The sequence below is a fragment of the Eulemur rufifrons genome, chromosome 2, assembly GCF_041146395.1.
Source record: "Eulemur rufifrons isolate Redbay chromosome 2, OSU_ERuf_1, whole genome shotgun sequence".
NCBI lineage: Eukaryota > Metazoa > Chordata > Mammalia > Primates > Lemuridae > Eulemur > Eulemur rufifrons.
Genome location: NC_090984.1, coordinates 22,662,304 through 22,681,183, shown reverse-complemented (window position 1 = coordinate 22,681,183; position 18,880 = coordinate 22,662,304). Strand labels below are relative to the sequence as shown.

At 56.2% G+C, this 18,880-nt stretch overlaps 1 protein-coding gene across 1 annotated transcript in view; it reads left to right on the top strand.

The window, feature by feature from the left end:
• CCDC33 (coiled-coil domain containing 33) overlaps positions 1 to 18,880 on the top strand; it is a 102,345-nt gene that overhangs the window by 9,696 nt on the left and 73,769 nt on the right. The window contains exon 3 of the mRNA XM_069491883.1: positions 12,866 to 13,018. Within this exon, the coding sequence (XP_069347984.1) occupies positions 12,866 to 13,018 (153 nt within the window). The remainder of the gene's footprint in view (positions 1 to 12,865; positions 13,019 to 18,880) is intronic.

The following is an 18,880-nucleotide window of genomic DNA, read 5'->3' as shown; positions in this document are numbered from 1 at the left end:
CCCCAGCCCAGAATTAAACCCTTTCCTACCCTATCTGAGGAGCGACAGTGAGTTAGTTGCAGCCAAGGAGATTCGGTCGACAAACTTTGGAACTCAGGCTTGAATTCAGATTCCCACTTTGCCTCGTAGCAGGTGTTCCTGAGCAAGTCATTTTACTTCTCTGACCCTCTGTTTTCTTATTTGTATGAGAGGGATAATGATGCCTACTTTGCAAGGTGGTTGCGAGTGATTAAAAAACATGCTACCCTCACTGCAGTCCAGGAGGCCTTCTTGCAGGAGATGGGATTCCAAAGGTTTCTGGAACATAGGCAGCCTGGAAGGCACCCTGATTCAGCCTTGGAGGCAGGAGTGGGCCACACGTACCCGCTCCAAACACGTTACCTCTCTGGGGAGGGGTTAGCGATTCTCCTGTGCAAGAAACGTTTGCTGAGCCCCGATTCTGTGCCAGGCCTGGCCTCCCAGAGCTCCCCACAGGGACACCCCTGCAGCCAGTGGGCACAGAAGGGGAGCAGCTGGGCCCACCTTGGGGAGGCTGAAGGCGCAGAGGAGGGGTGGAAGTACTCGGGTTAAGACAGGAATGCAGCAGGGAAAGCAGTTAACAAGTTCTAGTTTAAATCCTGCTCTGCCCCCTCCAGCGGTGGGACTTCACCTGTCGGTGCCTCCTTCCCCCATCTATAAAATGGGGATGACCCTCCCCCAGCAGGACTGTTGAATGGAATAAGTAGCAAATTTGGAGAATATAGCAAGTGTTCATAAAACATTAGCCATGATCGTGATGCCCGGTGAATGGCAGCTTGCTAGGTAGGCAGGGGTTGGAGGGCCACTTCTGGGCAGACGAACAGCTTGGGCAAAGACCCCCAGGCTTGGGGGAGTGTGGCTTCTTTGGGGAGCTTGAGGCTCTCTGGGAAGGTAGTGAGAGTGGGGGCAGGTGAGGGGCCAGGCCATGGGCCCCCGCCACCCCTCTCCTCTCACTCCAGCAGGAAGTTTGCCCTTGAGTGAGCACAGGAGGGGAGGGTGTAGACATTATTTTAATCTTCCTCTGAAAGCATAATTGCTTTTTGTCGGTGGCGTTCCTAGAGACGCCTCCCCGTGAGATTGCTTTCCGGACTCCTCTCTGCCAGGAGACAGGCAGGGGCCGGGCCAGCTCCACGCTGCATTAATATGCTGCAAATGCGATTTCATGGCCTCAAATGAGATTAGGGCCAGAGGCTCTGCTCCGTGGTAGAGACGGCAGGCGGTGTGGGTGAAGGGTGGCCGGAGCTGAGCAGGGAATCTGAGACGGAGGGATCCCAGCCCGGCTGGGCCTGAATAGGCAGTTTCCTGTAACCAGATCCCATTGCAGAGCCGGCCCTGAGGCCCTGGGTGCAGTGTGGTGCTCAGGGTCAGCCCCAACCCCAGACTCCCCACCGGCACCTAATAAGGAGAACACTGAGATTAAGAACACAGGTTCTGCAGCCAGACAGCGTGGGTCTAAAGCTGGTCTCTTCTGCTCCTGGTTCTGCCTCAGTTTTCTCATCTTTAAAATGGGGACCACGGTAGTACTTAACCTCGTATGTAGCTGTGAGGACTGAGTGCACACGTGTAAAACGCATGGAACGGTGCCTGGCACATCTTAAGCGCTCACTCATCGTTAGCTATTATTATGAGGTTCACACATGCCAGATAGTCACGCCCTAGCAGGGGGAGAAGGCACGAAGGGCCTGGACTCTGGAGGAGGAATGTTTTGGGGAACAGACGTCACTGTCCCCGGCTGGAGTAGCAGGGAGCAGGAAGGCACCACACAACTCCCTCACTCACTCACCAAGCACCTGCCTGGGACCAGCTCTGTGCCAGGCAACATGCTGGGGCCCGGGGACACGACAACCACCAGGCACAGTCCCTGCCCTCAGGGCAGACAGACCCTGTCCCAGAAAAGTCAATAGTGGGTCATGAGTCAGGGTAGAGGCCCACGGGCTGTGGGTCTGCTGTCCCTGGGGTGGGGGTGGAGGCAGGGAGGGAAGGTTCCAGGGGAGAGTTGTGTCTTGAAGAAGCACCGTGAATTATTCAGGGTGGCTGGGGAAGGACAACCTGGGCCTACGGAGCAGTGTATGCAGCACATGTGAAGGCATGATGTTGGAGAGACCACCGCCCGCTCAGGGGACACAGGCGTGCCGTGAGGCTGGAGCAGGGTGTAAGGCAGGGGCCCTGGGCTGGGATCGAGGGCCCGGGTGAGCAGACCATGAGGCCTGCAGGCATCTCTGGGAGCCATGGGGCCTCAGGAAGTGTTCACGGAAGCAAGGGAGGGACTTGGTCAGATTCTCGGGGTTGGAAAAGTGGGGTCAGGGGACCCAGATTTGCTGGAAAGTGGTTGAGCCTAGTTCCCCCCAGGCCTCTGCCCTCTGAGTGGACACCCTCCCCCCCCGCCAGCCTTGGCTGGGTACCGCTCTGCCCGCCTCCTGGAAGGGGTGGCGGAAGGCTTCAGTGCCTACCCCTTTATTCAGGGCCTTGTTAACGAGTTATTGATTTCTCAAAAGAAAAATGCCCAAAAGGCAGGTTGCATCTTTAGCAAAGTGATTTATGACATGACGGTGGGACCCCGGCTGCCCCAAATGGGAGCTCTGGTTACCAAAGGCTGAGAGGAACCCTTCAGTGCAGCAATCAATGGACGCGTCCGCGAAGCAAATGGGAGCCGTGTTACGCAGCAGTGAGACCACCACACTCCACCAACCGCCCCCGGCCTCCTATTGTCAGAGCCAGGGCCACGGGGGCTCCATGCTGGCACAAGCTGGTGTGAGCGTGAGGGAAGGCTCACTTCGGGGCCTTAAGGGCCACCTGCCGTGTGCCAGACATCCGTCCTCTTGTCTAATCCTTGCCGCGACTCTGCGAGGAGCCTGCTTGCAGGTCTGCTCTGCAGATCAGGAATTTGAGGCTCCAAGATCAGGTGGCTTTGCCCAAATCCTCGCTGCAGTGCCCGGCAGGCCCAGAGTTAAAGCCAGGCCTGTTGGATTCCAGGCTGTCATGCTCTTTGCTGCCCAAATCTCTTTTGCCTACTTGGTGGTGCTAGACCAGGCTGTCCCAGGGGACCGGAACCCACAGAACAGGTGCAGCAAGGCAGGGTCAGGACTATCACAGAGTCTGCTCTGTAACAAAACATGGCTGCACATGGATTTGGCCCAGTGGCCATTCACCGAGCTGATAAAGGTCACCTCTGTGCAGTAAGGAAGCAGGAGAAAGCAGAAGAGCAGCCCCCAGGGCCTCCAGGATCCACCCTGGCCCACGTGGCCAGCAGGCCCCAACACTCAGCCTGCACCCCAGGGGCTCAGTTGGAACTGGGAGCAAGCTAGCCCTAGCGATGTGAGCCATGGCCCAGAGTGTCGTGACCACACCAGCCTTTGGGGGACAAACAACCCCCCAGCCCGTTTGTGCTGGATAGAAGTGGCATCCTCCTGACTCTCCCTGCTTCTGCCCTTGCTGACAGGGGCCTGGCCCTGCGCCCCCAGGGTGTGCCCCCTCACTCTCCCTGGCCACCAGTGCCCATGGGCTGCACTGTCACAGAGCCATCTGTCTGGCCTCATTCAAAAGGCCAGGTGTTTTTGACTTGAACTTCTTCATGCTGCCCCAGTCTCGGGAGAGAAGGAAGGAAAGGCGTGACTCCTTTCCCTGGGACGAAAGGAAGAGGCAGCACGGTTTGGTGGCTGGTCACAGACTAGAGCCAGCAGGACTGGATTCAAATCCCAGCCCTGCCAAATCCCAGCCCTGCCCACCTTGGGCAAATCCTTTCCTCAGACCGTCTGTGCTCTTATCGTAGAAGGGACTAACAGCAGTCACTCCCAGGGGCAGGAATGTGAGGGTCAGATGAGACGGTGCAGTGAACGCTTAGCACAGCACCTGGCATGTAGTAAGTGCTCACTAAACATCGAGGGCGGGGTGTGAAGGTGCTGGTGGTGACAATGATGGCAGTGATACAGGACATCAGGCGAGAGCTCAGGCTCACAGAGAGGGGCTCGTATATCAGGTGCGTCAGTCAGGGTCCTGCCAAGAGAAAGAAGGCGCTCAAATTTGTGGACGTGAGGGGAGTTTAATAAAGGCACTATTCGCAACGTTGAGGGTGGGGTTTAGGAGAAACAAGAGGGAGAGTGCAGTGCCCTGGGGGCTGGGAACTCTGAGGACCCTTCACTGCTCCCAGTTTGGGAAGGGGAAGAGGAGGGAATGGTGGCCTTGACCCAGAGGGGCAGCTGTGGTATGGAGGGAGCTGCCAGGCAGGGTGGCAGTCCCAAGGAAGTGTGTCTCTCCCAGAGCCAGCGAGCGTGGCCTTCCCTTCCCCCTCAGCCCTGTCCCACCCCCATTCCTCCCCCCATCACTCTCTCTCCATGTCTTTTGGGCGGCTGAGTTGGATGAGGTGGGAAATGTAGGCAGTGTGATTTTGCAGCAAATGGCAGCTCATAGCTGTGTGATCTTGGGCAAAATGTTAACCCTCTCTGAGCTTTAGTTCCCCTCCTTATCCAGTGGGGCATCAGGGTTGCTCTGAGGACTGAAGGAGACAGTGCAGGGAAAGCACTGGACGCCGATAGTTAAAAGTCTGCCCGTCTCCACCACTGCTTGACCCCACACACCCACCCAGATATCCCAGCCCCCACTCCCTCTCCTGCCATTCTGCTCTGTTTCCGCTTCCAGGCCCATTCCTGTGGCCACACCTTTCTCCAGGCAGCCCCCTCACCAAAAGTGTCCCCTCCTTTCCTACCTAAATCCAGTTTATCCTCGGGGTCCTGCTCAAGACCCTCCATCCAGGAGACCCTCTCATCTCCTGTTCTGGACGACGCAGTCCTCTTTGTCCGTAGCAACGCCTGCGGTGTCTGTACCGCTCTGCGATGGCTGTCACCTCCAGCACTGTGCGTTCGCTCCCGATATTTGATAAGCACGAGGCAGGGGGCTGGGACCTGGGCACGTTCCTGCCTCTCCCTCGCTTTTTATTTGGACAGTTGTCAACTGGCCGTTCGTTTAGCAGGTCTTTGTGCTCCAACCACCACTCGCCCTCAGCCCCAGCAGTGTATACAGCAGGTGCTCACTTGCTGGCTAAAGGATGGAAGTCTCTGAGAGGATCTCAGCCTCTGACTATGGCCGTGAACCCACAGCCTGCCTGGCCAGGCGCTGCAGGGGCTGCGCTGACCTCACATCGGCTGTGAGGCTCAGCCTTGGAAGTTTCTGCAGAGATGTGAGGGGCTGGCTTTGCCTATGCTTAAATCATGGCTCCAACCGGGCCCCTGGAGGCTCCTTCACATCCTACCCCTTAAGGTGCCGGGATGGGTTTAGGCTTGAGTCACTGCAGCCGGAGCTGTGCTGGGGAGAACTTGCCAAGTCCAAGGCTGGTTAGCAGGGAAAGAGCGAGCATGTCTGGGGCACTTAACCGTCAGCGTCCAGTGCTTTCCCTGCGCTGTCTCCTTAGTCCTCAGAGCAACCCTGAGGCCCCACTGGATAAGGAAGGGAACTAAAGCTCAGAGGGGGTTAACATTTTGCCCAAGATCACACAGCTATGAGCTGCCATTTGCTGCAGAAATCACACTGCCTACATTTCCCACCTCATCCATCTCAGCTGCCCAAAAGAAATGAGAGAGAGTGATGGGTGGGGGAGAGAGAAATGGGGGTGGGACAGGGCCAAGGAAGAAGGGAAGGTTACGTTTGCTGGCTCTGGGGAGAGACACACTTCCCTGGGACTTGCTGCATGGGTTGTTAGTGCCAAAGGGCTGCCCCCTCAGAACGCAGGCCCTGGACATGGCACAAGGGCATGGCTGACTCTGAACCGCATATGTCCGCCCAGACTCTTCTTCCTGCCCAGCAAGGCCGGTGCAAAGCTAGGGCAGCAGGACCCCTCCCTCCGTAAGAGCCAGCCTCAGACCCAGCCACAGGGCTTGCCCCTCCCGGGGCTGTGGGCTCCCCAGTGGCTGTGTTTAACCCTGGTCCTGCCTAATGACGCGGCTCCAAGTGCTCTCTCATTGCCGGGCAGGGGGTGCAGGGTTACCTATTAGCTGTGAGATTAATCATTGTCTGCTTCCCCTCACACTGGAATCTCCCTGAATCATCAAAGCTTGAGGCCGGCCCCTGGGCAGGGGAGCAGAAGTTTCCTCTGGACATCTAGGGAGCAGACGCATTTCCTTGGGCTGGGGAGGTGGAGCCCCCCTTACAGGGGAAAAGGGAAGAGCAGGCAGAGCAGCTGGGCCCATGCTGTTGTAAGGCCTTCTCACCGGCCAGGAGGAAGCAGTTCTGGGGAGGAGGTTATGGTAGGTACAGGAGCCAGCGTCCCAGGGGCCCTTGGTCCAGGGAGATACACAAGTGAGGTGGTGGGAGGGCCCTCCTTCCCGTGTCTGCTGAGTGCGCAGAGCCGGCTCTCGCTCTGGAGCCAGACGGCCTGGAACCAGTGTCCAATTGCATTATCTTCTTCCCGGGCAGGAAGACCACAGGGGTGGGGCTGCAGGGGCAGAAGGCTCAGATGCTAGGTAGGGCAGCTGGGCGACAGCCTAGCAGGGCGGGACCGGGACCGCAGTGAGGCAAGCTTGGTGGCTGGAGCACAAAACGTAAAGAGGCACTTGTGCAGGAGGGGAGCACCCACACAGCCCCGGGAGCGAGTGCCCCCTTAGGTGTGCTTCCTAAGCACCCCGCTTGCCCCTCCAGGCCCTGCTGCAGGAGATGCAGCCATGCCCCCCTCCAGCCTCCTGGACCAAGCAGGCCTGAGAAGGGGGAGAGGCACCCTAGGCAGACTAGGGAGCCAGCTGCTGAGACCCTCTCCCGACATACACGCGTGTCGTGTCGTGACAGTGCTGGCCCAGCAGGGACATAAAGCGCAGTGCTCCCAGCCAGCCCGTTCCTGGTCAGGGCAGGCCCCAGCCCCAGAGCCCCAGGGTGCCACCCTGCGCAGGCCCGGAGGGGGAGAAAACGAGGAGTGGCATTCCTGGCTTCCAGCCCCAACCATCCGGGTGACCTTGGCTGGTCTTTTCAGTCCTAATCAAAGGCGGAAGCTCAGTTTTTCTGTCTCTAAACTGGGGAGAACCACGTCTTCCCTGCCTCTCTCCCTGGAGTAGGGTGGAGGGGGAGGCAAGAGGCTACCAGGGTGGTCCTGCTCTTGGGCCCCAGGCCAAAGAAGATGAAAAGAATCCCCAATGCAGGGCCTAAAACAGCTGGCTGAATAGTGAGGAAGGCCACCAGGCCTCCCAAACACTCCAGCCAGCACCCAGATCCCTTCTTTTCCAGCCCAGGATGCCTGATTGTCCTGCAAGGCCCAGCTCAGACCTCCCCTCTCCATGGGGCAGCCCCCACCCCAGGCCAAGGACGTGCCATAGGTCATTCTGCCATCGTGCCCCATGGCAAGCACTTAGAACCACGCCTGGTTGCAGGAAGTGCTCCGTAAAAAGATTTGTTATCCTCATAATAGTTTCCTGTGGAGCTCGGAACCGGATTCATCATAATCTTTGGTTCATACTCTAGTATCATCATTGGCCCATATATGGCCCTCTTTAGTTGTTTAATTATAATTTATTTTCAAAATAGAGTGGACTCCCATTAACTGCCCACCCAATCTAAAAACCAGAATGTTACCAATAACAAATCTACTTATGTTTTCCCATCTTCCCACCCACCCTCAAGAAGAAACTGTCCTCTTGAAGTCTGTGTTTACTATTATCAAACAAATGGAAAACTGGAGGTACCCAAACAGGATGGCTGCAGATTCCAGCCAGAAGCCATGAGCCTCCAGCTATTTCTTGGGCCTGTGTGACTTCAGTCCTGCCCTGTGACGTCACACAGCGTTGCCCAGGTGACCCAGCTAGGTGGGAAAGCTCACTTGTTTGCCAGGTCTGGGCAGAGAGAGGCCCACCCCTCTCTTCACCTTCCTGGGGGTGCCAGGAGTCAATTGCCCGGCTGCTGATCCCTGCCCGGGCCATGGCCCAACCCCCCCAAGGCACCTCCACGCACAGAACGTCTTGCTGCTGAGGAAGATCCAGGCCCCTCCCCCCACCTGCCTGCCCCCCCATCCAGGCCCCAGAGCTGGTGTGTGGTACCCCTGAGACCACACTGACCTTCATACTGTTCACCACCCCCAAAGACTCCAAGGTGCCCAGGCCAGCTGTCTGGGTAGGACTGATGCCTGATCACCCACCAATTCCTGGTACTGGTCCCCAAGATTGTTAAACAAGGCCAAACACTCCTGCCCCCCAAGATGATGGGACGGAAAAAGAAAAAGGTGAGGCTAGGGGCATGAGCCACATACCTGGGTGAACTCATCCCTTCTTCCAAGTCTCTTGTTTTGTTTGCTCTGAAATCGTAACAAAAGCTTCCTTCCTCTGGGCTTCAGTTCTTGCAGCTGTGAAGTGGGGAGTGAGGTGGTCTCTGTGGCTCCCCCAGGTTAGACACCCTGTACTCTCGGGCCACGTGGGAGCAGAAGTGCAGTGGGCTTGCAGGTGTGGTTGGCTCTGACTGCCCTCAGTTTCTGCTCTCTGTTGCTGCGGGCACGCAGGCTCAGAGAGCCCACTGAGATGGCTCATCATCCCCGCTTGGAGATCTCCCAGGGGATTCCCAGGCTGCTACCTGGCAGCCCTGACGCCCCAATGCCCCACTGCCCCCATGATCTCCCAGCCCTGGCCTTGACCTTCCCGGGCCCATGCCCCCTGCTCCAGGATGCAGATGCATCCTGTTTGTATGTTCTGTTCTCTGCTGTATCCCCAATGCCTGGCATATACCAGGTGCTTAATAAAAAGCTGTGGCTAGCCGGGCATGGTGGGTCATGCCTGTAATCTCAGCACTTTGGGAGGCCAAAGTGAGAGGATTGCTTGGGCTCAGGAGTTTGAGACCAGCCTGGACAACACAGTAAGACCCTGTCTCTAAAAAAAAAAAAAAAAAAATTTTTTTTTAATTAGCTGGGTGTGGCGGTGCTCACCTGGAGTCCCGGCTACTCAGGAGGCTGAGGCAGGAGGATTGCTGGAGCTTGGGAATTCAAGGCTGCAATGAGCTATGATGATGGGTAACAGAATGAGACCCTGTCTCAAAAAAGAAAAAAGAAAGCTGTGGCCAAGCTGCGGAGCCCTGCCAGGAGAGGACTAGAGTCTCAGTAGATGACATGCAAACAGTTCAATGTTCCCCTTACTGGCCACTAACTGGCAGGGCTGAGCCTGTGCCCTCGACTGTGTCACCCACAGGGCTGGCAGAAGGCACACAGGTACTTGCTAACTGGGAACACCCTTTTGGCAGTTACACTCTTAGGTCAAATAAGCCAAATAGCTGGGGGTTCCCAGGCCCCAGTGTGGGTTCCATGTCACTGCCCTTGATTTTGATGTCTCTGGTTCCTGGTGTCCTATGCCCACAGCCAGCCCCTCCCCGGACTCCACCCTCCTTATTAACCCTCTTTCTAGAATGCCACACCCTCAGGACCAGGCACCAGGCTGGCCTGGGCCGTAAGCTGCCAGCCGATTCCCCCTGCCCCAGCAAGCTGGACTCAGGGATGCAGGGAGTGTGCACGGGAGCCCTGAGGAGCAGCCAGAGTTGTGCTTGATTCATAGCTTTCGGAAGCATTTTCAATAGCTGGGTAGAATCCCCCGTAAGGATGTTCATACGTATTTATAGTATTATATATTCGTGTTTCTTCTTTTGTGATGCCCAGTTTACATCTTTTTTATTGGGGTGATGTTTATAGATTTCAGTACTCTCTGTGTAATAGGGATATTAATACTTTTATATTTATTGCAAATATCTTCTCCCATTTGTCTTTCCTTTGTACAATGGTGAATCTTGGACCGTTATAGAAGTTGACGTAGGAGATATATTTTTTAAAATGTAATCAAATCTATCAGTCCTTTTCTTTATTCTTTCTGACTTCTGTGTCATCTTCTGGAAAGTCTCTCTCCTCCAAATACAACTCTCTTGCTGCTACAAATGAATACTCAGGTTATGAGTCCAAGGGGGTACATCGAGGCCCAGAGAAGGACCCCACATCCAGAGGAGTATGGTTGGAGCAGAGCAGGGACCGCGAGGTCGTGGAGTCAGAGAGACCCTGGCTCCAGCCCCGGCTCTGGCCCCGCTAGCTAAGCTGTGTGCTTTCGGGCTTTCGGGTGAGAAGTTTAGTCTCTCCAAGTGTGTTTCCTCACCTGTAGAAAAGCCTCCCCTAGCCACCGTAACTCCCAGGCGAGTTTAGATGCCGAAACTAGAAGGAGCATGAGGGCCCATTTCTAACTCAAGGCCTCCCAGCCTCTAGCACAGCCTCCCCAGCTCTGAGGCTCTCAGATGCAGGCCCTTCTCGGGGCAAAACTGGGCTTCTTAGCTCCCCTGGCCTCCCAGACTGCTGGGGGTGGAGGAGTGGGCCGGGAGGAGGAGTGGGCCGGGAGGAGGAGTGGGCCGGGAGGAGGGAGAAGGGTGTGGGGGTGGAAGGGTCGGGCTCCTTCCATCCCTCTCCCCACCAGAGCCAATGTAAGCCCCCCACCCCCACCCATGGGAGCCAAATTGAGTGAGCTATTAACTCCTTCCCTGCCGGTCCTATCCTCCCACTCCCACCCCTCTCCCTCCCCCCACTACACACATCCAAAAACGCCCCAGGTGATGGGCAGTCCCAGGGCCCCTGGGCCATCTGCCTACCGAGGGCAAGGCTGCTGGCCCGTGCAGATGGGTAAGGCACTGGGATTAGCCGCTCCCGAGCTGGCTCGACACCAGGCCCCGTGGAGAAGCAGACAGTGCCACACTCTGGCACCAGGCCGGCTTCAGTGCTCACACCCCAGCCTGCCACCCCCTGCTGTGTGGCCCTGGGTGGCAGGGAAGCTGGCCAAGCCCCTGCCTGGCAAAGCTGCCTACTGAGGTCTGCACCCTAGCAGCACTGCGTGGGCTAACCGAGAGTAAGCCTCAGAGGCCGAGAGGGGACACTCAGGGGAGGGAAGTCCCTCTAGGGCTTGTCACACCCCAATAGGTGAGTTCGTGGGACCTGAGAATTAGGGGGATTTCACCATCACCCACAGTTCGAACCCCTCATGCAACCCAGCACGTGCATCCCCTACTCCCTCACACATCCTCTAGTGCAGGCCGGGGCAGGGATGGGGACGTTGAGGCAGGACATCTCTGAGGAAGCCTGCAGCTCCCCAGATTTCCATCCAGACTTGGGAAGGAAGGAGGGGAAGGCAGAAGGCCGGTGGCCCTGGCCCATGATCCCTGCTCCAGGCCTCACCTTGGCCCCAGGACTCCCTGGCCCTGGGCCGGCCTGCCCGGTGGGCACATGCCTGCAGGCCTCGCCAGGAGGCGCCAGCCTGGCAGCTGGCCTCACGCCCAGAGCTGAAGCATGAGCAGTACTTGCCAAACCCTTTGCAAGCTTTATTTCCCAGACGGCTGTCCCCAAGGGGAGGCCCAGAGAAGGTGTAGAAGGAGGGTACAACTCCTGGCCTGGTCTGCAGACGCCTAGCGGGGCTCCAGGGCTGCCAGGGAATCAGTGAGAACCCCTGGACAGCGGTCCTGCTTCTAGCCCCTCACTTCTCTGGCCCTAGAGAGCTCATGACAAGCCCTGTGCCCTCACAGCGACAGGGGGATCAAGCGAGTACCGGGAGGGACATTACTCACCTCTCCCAGCCTCACTGCAGGAACTTCAGGCACACTGAGCACTGGAAAGGCATCAGAAACCGCTCCCGACATTCCCACTGGCCAGATGGGAAAACTGAGGCTCGGATGGGTGGCACAAACTTGGAGACGGAGCTGGACTGAAACCTAGTCCTTGCTCCTGGGCTGCTAGTCTCGCTGCTACACCACCGAAGCCAGGGGGCAAAGCTGCCGGGCTTGGGTGGGCTAGGGGTGGGCAGCGAGGCTGGTCCTGGGAAGAGGCTGTCCAACCCATGGGGGAGGGGATGCAGGGGGCTGAGGATGCTGCCCCTCCTGCTGGCAGCCGTTTTCTCCCCTCCCCCATTCTTGCCTGGCAGCAGAATACAGGAGATGGGGAGCTGCAGCTCTCATCAACACCTTCACAGATGGTGACAGGCCCTGCTGGGTCCTGGGGGTGGGGGTGACCTCCTCATTGGGGGGGGGAGGGGAGGGGTCTCTGTAGGGCTGGCACTTCTGCCTTCTGGGGGGTTCTCACCTCCTAACTAATTAGTCACCAGGAAGTGAGGGAGGGAGCAAGCCACAGGGATGACTGTCCAGGCAGAGGGGACAGCCAGGGCAAAGGCTGGGAGGCAGGGAGCAGTTGGCCGAGGTGAGAAACAGCTAGGAGGCCTATGTGGCTGGATGGAGTGAGCCTCGGGACAGATGATGAGGTCAGTTTCCCGGCCAGTGTAAGGCTCTGAGAGAAACGGGGAGCTACTGCAGGATTCTGAGCAGAGGAGAGAGTTGGTCCCATTTGAATTTGTAAAGGATCACTCTGGTGGCTGTGTGACATGGGATGGGGTAGAGGGAGAGCCAGAAAGGAAACAGAGGAAGCAATCATGAGGACAGTGTGGGCCCCAGTGTTTGAAGTGGGGATGGTGAGAAGGGGTCGGAGTCTAGATGTCCTTTGAAGGTGGAGCTGACACCATCTGCTAACGGGTTGGGTGAGGGGTGTGAGATTTAGGAATTACAGGCAAGGGAACCTTCAAAAGCAAAGGCTTAGAGGTAGGACTGGGCTTGAGAGATGAGGTGGCCTCTCTCATTCTGCAGGACAGGAAGGATCCAGGACTAGGGGAGGGGCGGAGAGGCACTGAGAGAGGTGCGGGGTGGGGAACAGAGAGGGAGAAAATGGGGCAAGGCGACTGCCTTCCAGAGTGGGTGGAAGGCTGACCGAGGGAGACAGGCACTTGGAGGGGAGCCATGGGGGGGCTAGAGGTTATAGGGTGGCAGTACAGGGAGGTGCCACACTGGAAGGGGCCTCTCAACCCAGGCTCTCCCCACAGCATGGTGATATCCCAGAGGAGCCCCTGGACACCTCCCAGAGCGTGGAGTCTCAGATCAGCCACCTGTCTCCCCCTAATAAGGAGAGCATCATGATCACTCTCCACGGGGCCACCAATCTACCCACCTGCAAGGATGGCTCCAATCCGTGGCCCTTTGTGGTGGTGTAAGTAGCTGGGTGAGAGTGGGGGCAGGGGGTGTGCGGGGGCTGTGAGTGGAAACCAGACGATGGCCATTGGTATATCAGTACACAAAGGTCAAGGACTGGGACCGTGATACCCAGAGGGGAAGTGCCAAGTGTGACTCACACAGGGGTGTAGGCTCTACAGATGGGAGGCCTGGCATCCCCCCTGCTGCATGGGAAGCTGCTCACCAGAGCTGGGGACAGAAGGGTGGCAAAGGGTCCAGAGAGCCACCCCTTGATCCCACACCAACTGGGCAGGGCTTGGCCGCAACTCAACCCCAGGGGGACGGGCCCTTGGATGCAGAGGCCTGGGCCTGGCTCAGTCGGCTCAGTTGAGGTGACGGGTGATGGGCAGAGGAAAGGGAGGCTTGGGGCCTGCCTCTCCTGCCTCTGGGTGCCCCGCCCACCCATGTGCAGCCCTGGGGTAGGGGCCTCACAGCTTCCCTCCCCTGTGGCTCCCACCCCTCCCCCAGTCATTTCCATCATTGGGGCTTCCCACGTTCTGGTCCTTCAGTGCACCCACATACCCCCACCAGCCAGCTGCTGTTGGGGTACACACCTCTCAGCCTGGTCCCCAGGCCTGCCATGCCCCGTCCGATGCCCACCCGGTGAGCCTGGGCAACACAGTCTCCTGCAGCCAACCTTCCGTGTCCAGGCAGACCGGACATTTGCTCAGTCTTTATTGGAAAGCACCATCCTATAGCCCCCTCCAAGGAGCTTGTCGTCCCTTAAATCCCCTCTGTAGACACTGGGAGCCACCACGATTTCCCCCAAGCCGCTCTACACTTCCTTTCCTCCAGCAATGCTAGCATCACCCACTTCCCGCCAACAGTCTGTTTCCCCCTCGTCCTTCAGGGGAGCGCCTGCCCCAGCCCTCTCCCCAGCACCTGCTGAACCCCCTTTCTCGGCCTTGCTCATGATGCCTCCTTCCAAGCAGCCACCAGAGTTGAGCCCTCCTGCCTCTGGAGCCCACAGCGGTGGCAACACTGGTCACTGGTCGGAAACACTTTATGTAAATTATGGTTTATGTGCTCCTCTTCTGGCCCCAAACCGGGGCTGCCTGAGCACGGATCCAGGCAGGTCTCCTCCATTTCCCCAGCAATGCGTCCAACACAGACCTGAGCACAGACTTAGGGGCCCAGGAGTCACTGAGGCAAACACCTGGTCCCTATGACAACAGTCCCCCACCCGCAACACACACACACAGTGAAAGGGGGACAGATGCCCTGCAGGAGACCAACAGGTGAAACGCTCGCCTCCAAAGCCCATTTGCACCAGCCCAGCTCCCCGGCCCTTCCCTCCCCCAACCCCATTTCCGCGGTGAGGGAAGGACAGGTGGCAGGAGCGGGCTTGGCAGGGAGGCTGGTTTCTAGCGGGGAGCTGCTTTCTCCCCTCGGCTATTTCCATAAACCAATTATCGCTGATCATCTTGGGAGATTGAGGCCCTGCCTGTCACCAATCCAGCCGGGGCGGTGGGGCGGGGAGCTGGGTGGCCGCGTTGCTCCTCAGCAGGCACCGCGACCCGCGCCATCACCCCGTTGCCATGGGAACGTGCGGCTGGAGCCTTGGGGGCTGGGGGCTGGGGGTGGAGAGCTGGGCACACCCGGAGTCCGCCTGAGCCCTCCCGGCAGCTGGCACGTGGGGCGGGGCGACAGTGGCAGGGAGAGCGCGGGGAGGGGGAGAAAGGGCTCATCGCCACACCCTTCTCCAATGTCCCAGTGCTCCCGGCAGAGCTGCCACCAGCTCGAGGTGGTGCTAATGAGATGCAAATGAAAGGAGAAGGGAGGGCTTCTGAGAATGCAGGCCCGGCTGTCTGGGCTTTCTGTGCTAGCCCCGGCCCCAGGCAGGAGGCCCAGAGGAAGGACCCAGATCCTGAGAGGCCGCAGACCCGGAAAGAATTTGATGTCCCCGTATGTCTAATTATAAATACACAGTCATGAACATGCACTGGGTGTAAGAAAGTCCACTAGAGTTTTCATTTTGCTCATGATGAAAATTTCAATGCTTTAAATGTTTATTTATTTGTTTGTTTATTTATAAAGACTCAAAGGTAACACCTAAAACTGTAAAAGTCCTAGAAGAAAACTCAGGTGAAAAGCTCCTTTATATTGGTCTTGAGAACAATTGGGAATAATTTTTTTGGATATGACTCCAAAAGTATAGGCAAACAAAAGCAAAAATAAACAAGTGGGACTGCATCAAACCAGAAATTTTCTGCATAGCAAAGAATCCACAAAATGAAAAGGCAGCCTATGGTATGGGAAAAAATATTTGCAAACCATGTATCTGATCAGGAGTTAATCTCCAAAATACATGAGGAACTCATACAACCCAACCGCAAAAAAACAAGTAACCTGATTTAAAAATGGGCAAAAAGACCCGAATAGCAAATTTTCCAAAGAAGACACACAAATAGCCAACAGGTATATGAAAAGGTGCTCAACATCACAGTCATCAGGGAAATGCAAATCAAAACCACAATGAGATATCATCTCACACCTGTTAGGGTGGCTGTTATCAAAAACACAAGAGAAGGCGGGGCGTGGTGGCTCATGCTTGTAATCCTAGCACTCTGGGAGGCTGAGGCGGGAGGATCGCTCGAGGTCAGGAGTTTAAGATCAGCCTGAGCAAGAGCGAGACCCCATCTCTACTAAAAATAGAAAGAAATTATATGGACAGCTAAAATATGTATATAGAAAAATTAGCCGGGCTTGGTGGTGCATGCCTGTAGTCCCAGCTACTCGGGAGGCTGAGGCAGGAGGATTGCTTGAGCCTAGGAGTTTGAGGTTGCTGTGAGCTAGGCTGATGCCACGGCACTCTAACCCGGGCAACAAAGTGAGACTCTGTCTCAAAAAAAAAAAAAAAAAAAAAAAAATTACAAGAGAAAACAAGTGTTGCCCAGGGTGTGGAGGAAAGGGAACCCTTGTACAATGTTCGTGGGAATGTAAATTGGTATAGCCAATATGAAAAACAATATGGAGGTTCCTCAAAAAATTAAAAATAGAACTACCATATGATTCAGCAATCCCACTGCTGGGAACATGTCCAAAGGAAACAAAATCAGTATCTCAAAGAGATAGCTGTACCGGTATGTTCATTACATTAGCCAAGATATAGAATCAACCCAAGTGTCCACTGACGAATGAGTGGATAAAGAAAACATCACGTATAGGTACAGTTGTATATAGTGTATATATCGTGTGTATAGTATATATACACACACACAAATGAAATATTATTCAGCCATGAAGGAGGAAATCAGGCCATTCGTGGCAACACGGATGGACCTGGATGCTATTGTGTGAAGGGAAACGAGGCAGACACGGAAAGACAAACACGGATGCTCCCACTTACCTGTGGGATCTAAGTGCAACCCGTAGATGCAGAAAGGAGAAAAAGAGAGTAGTAATGGTTGCCAGGGGCCGGGGAGGAGGGACATGAGCAGACGTTGGTCAAAGGGTACAAACTTTCAATTTTAAGATGAGCAAGTCCTGGGGATTCTAATGTGCAGCAGGTGGCTGTAGCTGGTGACACTGTATTGTGTATTTGAAGTTTGGTAGGATGATCTTAATTGTTCTCACCACACACACACACACACACACACACACACACACGGTAACTGCATGAGGTGATGAATGTGTTAATTAACTTGACCGTGGTAATCACTTCATAGTGTGCACATGTCAAATCATCACGTTGTGTACTTTAAATCCATACGATTTTTATTTGTCAATTATACTTCAATAAAGCTGGGAAAATATACATCTATAAAATTTCACATTCTTTCCAGACATTTTTTCTCATCTCCTTGCTGCCCCTGTTTTCTGGTGCCCTAAGCGTGGTCTCCGAGCAAGGTGTCCTGCTCTGCCATCCCATGCTGTCTCACCTCTGACCGGGGCTGGGGACTCTGGGGACCCCTGGTTCCATCGTCCTCTCTGAACTTGCTGCTCCCCAGCAGGCAGGCCCACAGGTGGGGGTACTGAGGCACAGGCCTGAGAGCGCCCCCAAGCCGTCCACTCATTCGCCCCGCTGGTGGGGAGCTGAAGAGGTTCAGGCCCAAAGATGGTGCCCCTTTGTTTGGGGCTTGGCTGCTCCACCTGTTGTGTAGGCACCAGCCTTGAGCCAAGCTGGTACTAGAGCACATCCTCCAGTTGAAACCACTCCAGACTGGCAGGTCCACCCGGCTCACCTTGTGCTTCCGCCCCTCTCCATCTAACCACTGATCTGCTCCCGATCTGACCCCACCTCTCCATCAAAATTGCTTTCTCTACGGCCACCAGCGACCACCATGCCTGACCCTATGTCCAATGCTCATCTCATCTTGCATGATCTCTCAGGGGCATCAGCCTCCCGGGACCACTCAGTCTCTTTGAAGCCCTTCTCCTCTTCCAAGATCCCCTACTCTCTTCCCTTCCTCTGTGGCCACACCTGTCTATCCCCTCTCTCTGGCATTAAATGTTGGCCTGTCCCAGGTTTCAACCCTAGGTCGCTCTTCTTTCCCTACACTGTACTCTCTCTCCATGTGTTCCCATCCCCAACCTGGTATCACAAGAATTGCAGTCTTCACCCCATCCCCTCTGTCACCAAGTCATGTCAGGTCTCTCCTACCTCTCGAAGTCAGCTGCTTATCTCCACCGGCCCCACCCACTCGGGCCACTGCACGATTTCTCCAGCTGCTCTTGGTATATCTCAACTCGCCCCCTGCAAACCCCCTTCAAACCAAAGGAACCCAATGGCTTCCCCTTGTTCCCGGAGTAAAGAGGATTCCAGGCCTAGCACAGGTGGGTCTTCGCTGGCCCTTCTAGCTCCCCCCACTTCCAGCCTCACCAGACATCTCTTGGTTCTCTGAGCAGACTCTGTTCCCTTCCACCCTAGGCCTTGGCACTCTCTCTCCCCCGGAACATCCTCCCTCCCTCTTTTCCAATCTGGGCTCCAGTTCCATTGTCACCTCCTCAAGGAAGCCCTCCTTGGTTTCCCAGACCAAGCCAAGTCCTCCCCATTACATGTTTCGTGGCTGTGTTTCCCCTGTGACGATGCACTGTATGTGATTATGACCTTACTCTTTGTCGGCGCCCCTGCCCCATGGTGCCCCACTAATTCCATGAGCAGTGTAGGTCTGCTTTGGTGTCACGTCCCTGTAATTAAACACAGTATCTGGAACATAGGGAAATAAATGATGTCATCAAATGATGGTTGAATGAATGAATGAATGAATCTGGCCCTGCTTCTAGCTTGCTGTGTGACTTTGGGAAAGTCACTTTGCCTCTTGATGCCTGAACACCTCGCTTAGAAACCTGCCTCAAAGGGTTATAGAGATGGTAGAGCCAGGTCTAAAGCATGGTGGGGGTGAGGGGGTTCCTGAGTGGCGCTCACCGTGGGTGCATGAGACCTATCAGACCGGGGTCAGGAAGACCCAGCGTCCAGCCCACTGCCCCTGACTCCCTGTGTGACCTCAGGCCAGTCCCTGCCCTCTCTGAGCCTCATGGCCAGGCCGTAAGCTTTGGCCTCCACGCTGCTGCATGCCTGCCAGGCTGGCTTGTGCTCTGGCCTGGGAAACAGTCTCAGTGCTTTAGAGGCGACAGGAGCCCCAGCTGTGCTGCCCCAGACAGATTCCACGCCCAGGCCTGCTGGGCCAGTACGCAGGCCCAGGGTCTCCCAGTGCCCAGCACCTGTCACCAGCCTGGCACAGAGAGACCTGCCAGTCAGAGCCCAGCAGGGACCAGGAAGGCAGTGGCACTGACAGGTCGGGGGTGGCCCAGGACAGGATGAGATGAGAAGGGGCCAGCCAGGAGACGGCTTGTGGGATTCTTCCCCCTGGGCAAAGGCTGCCTCGCAGGGCCGCCA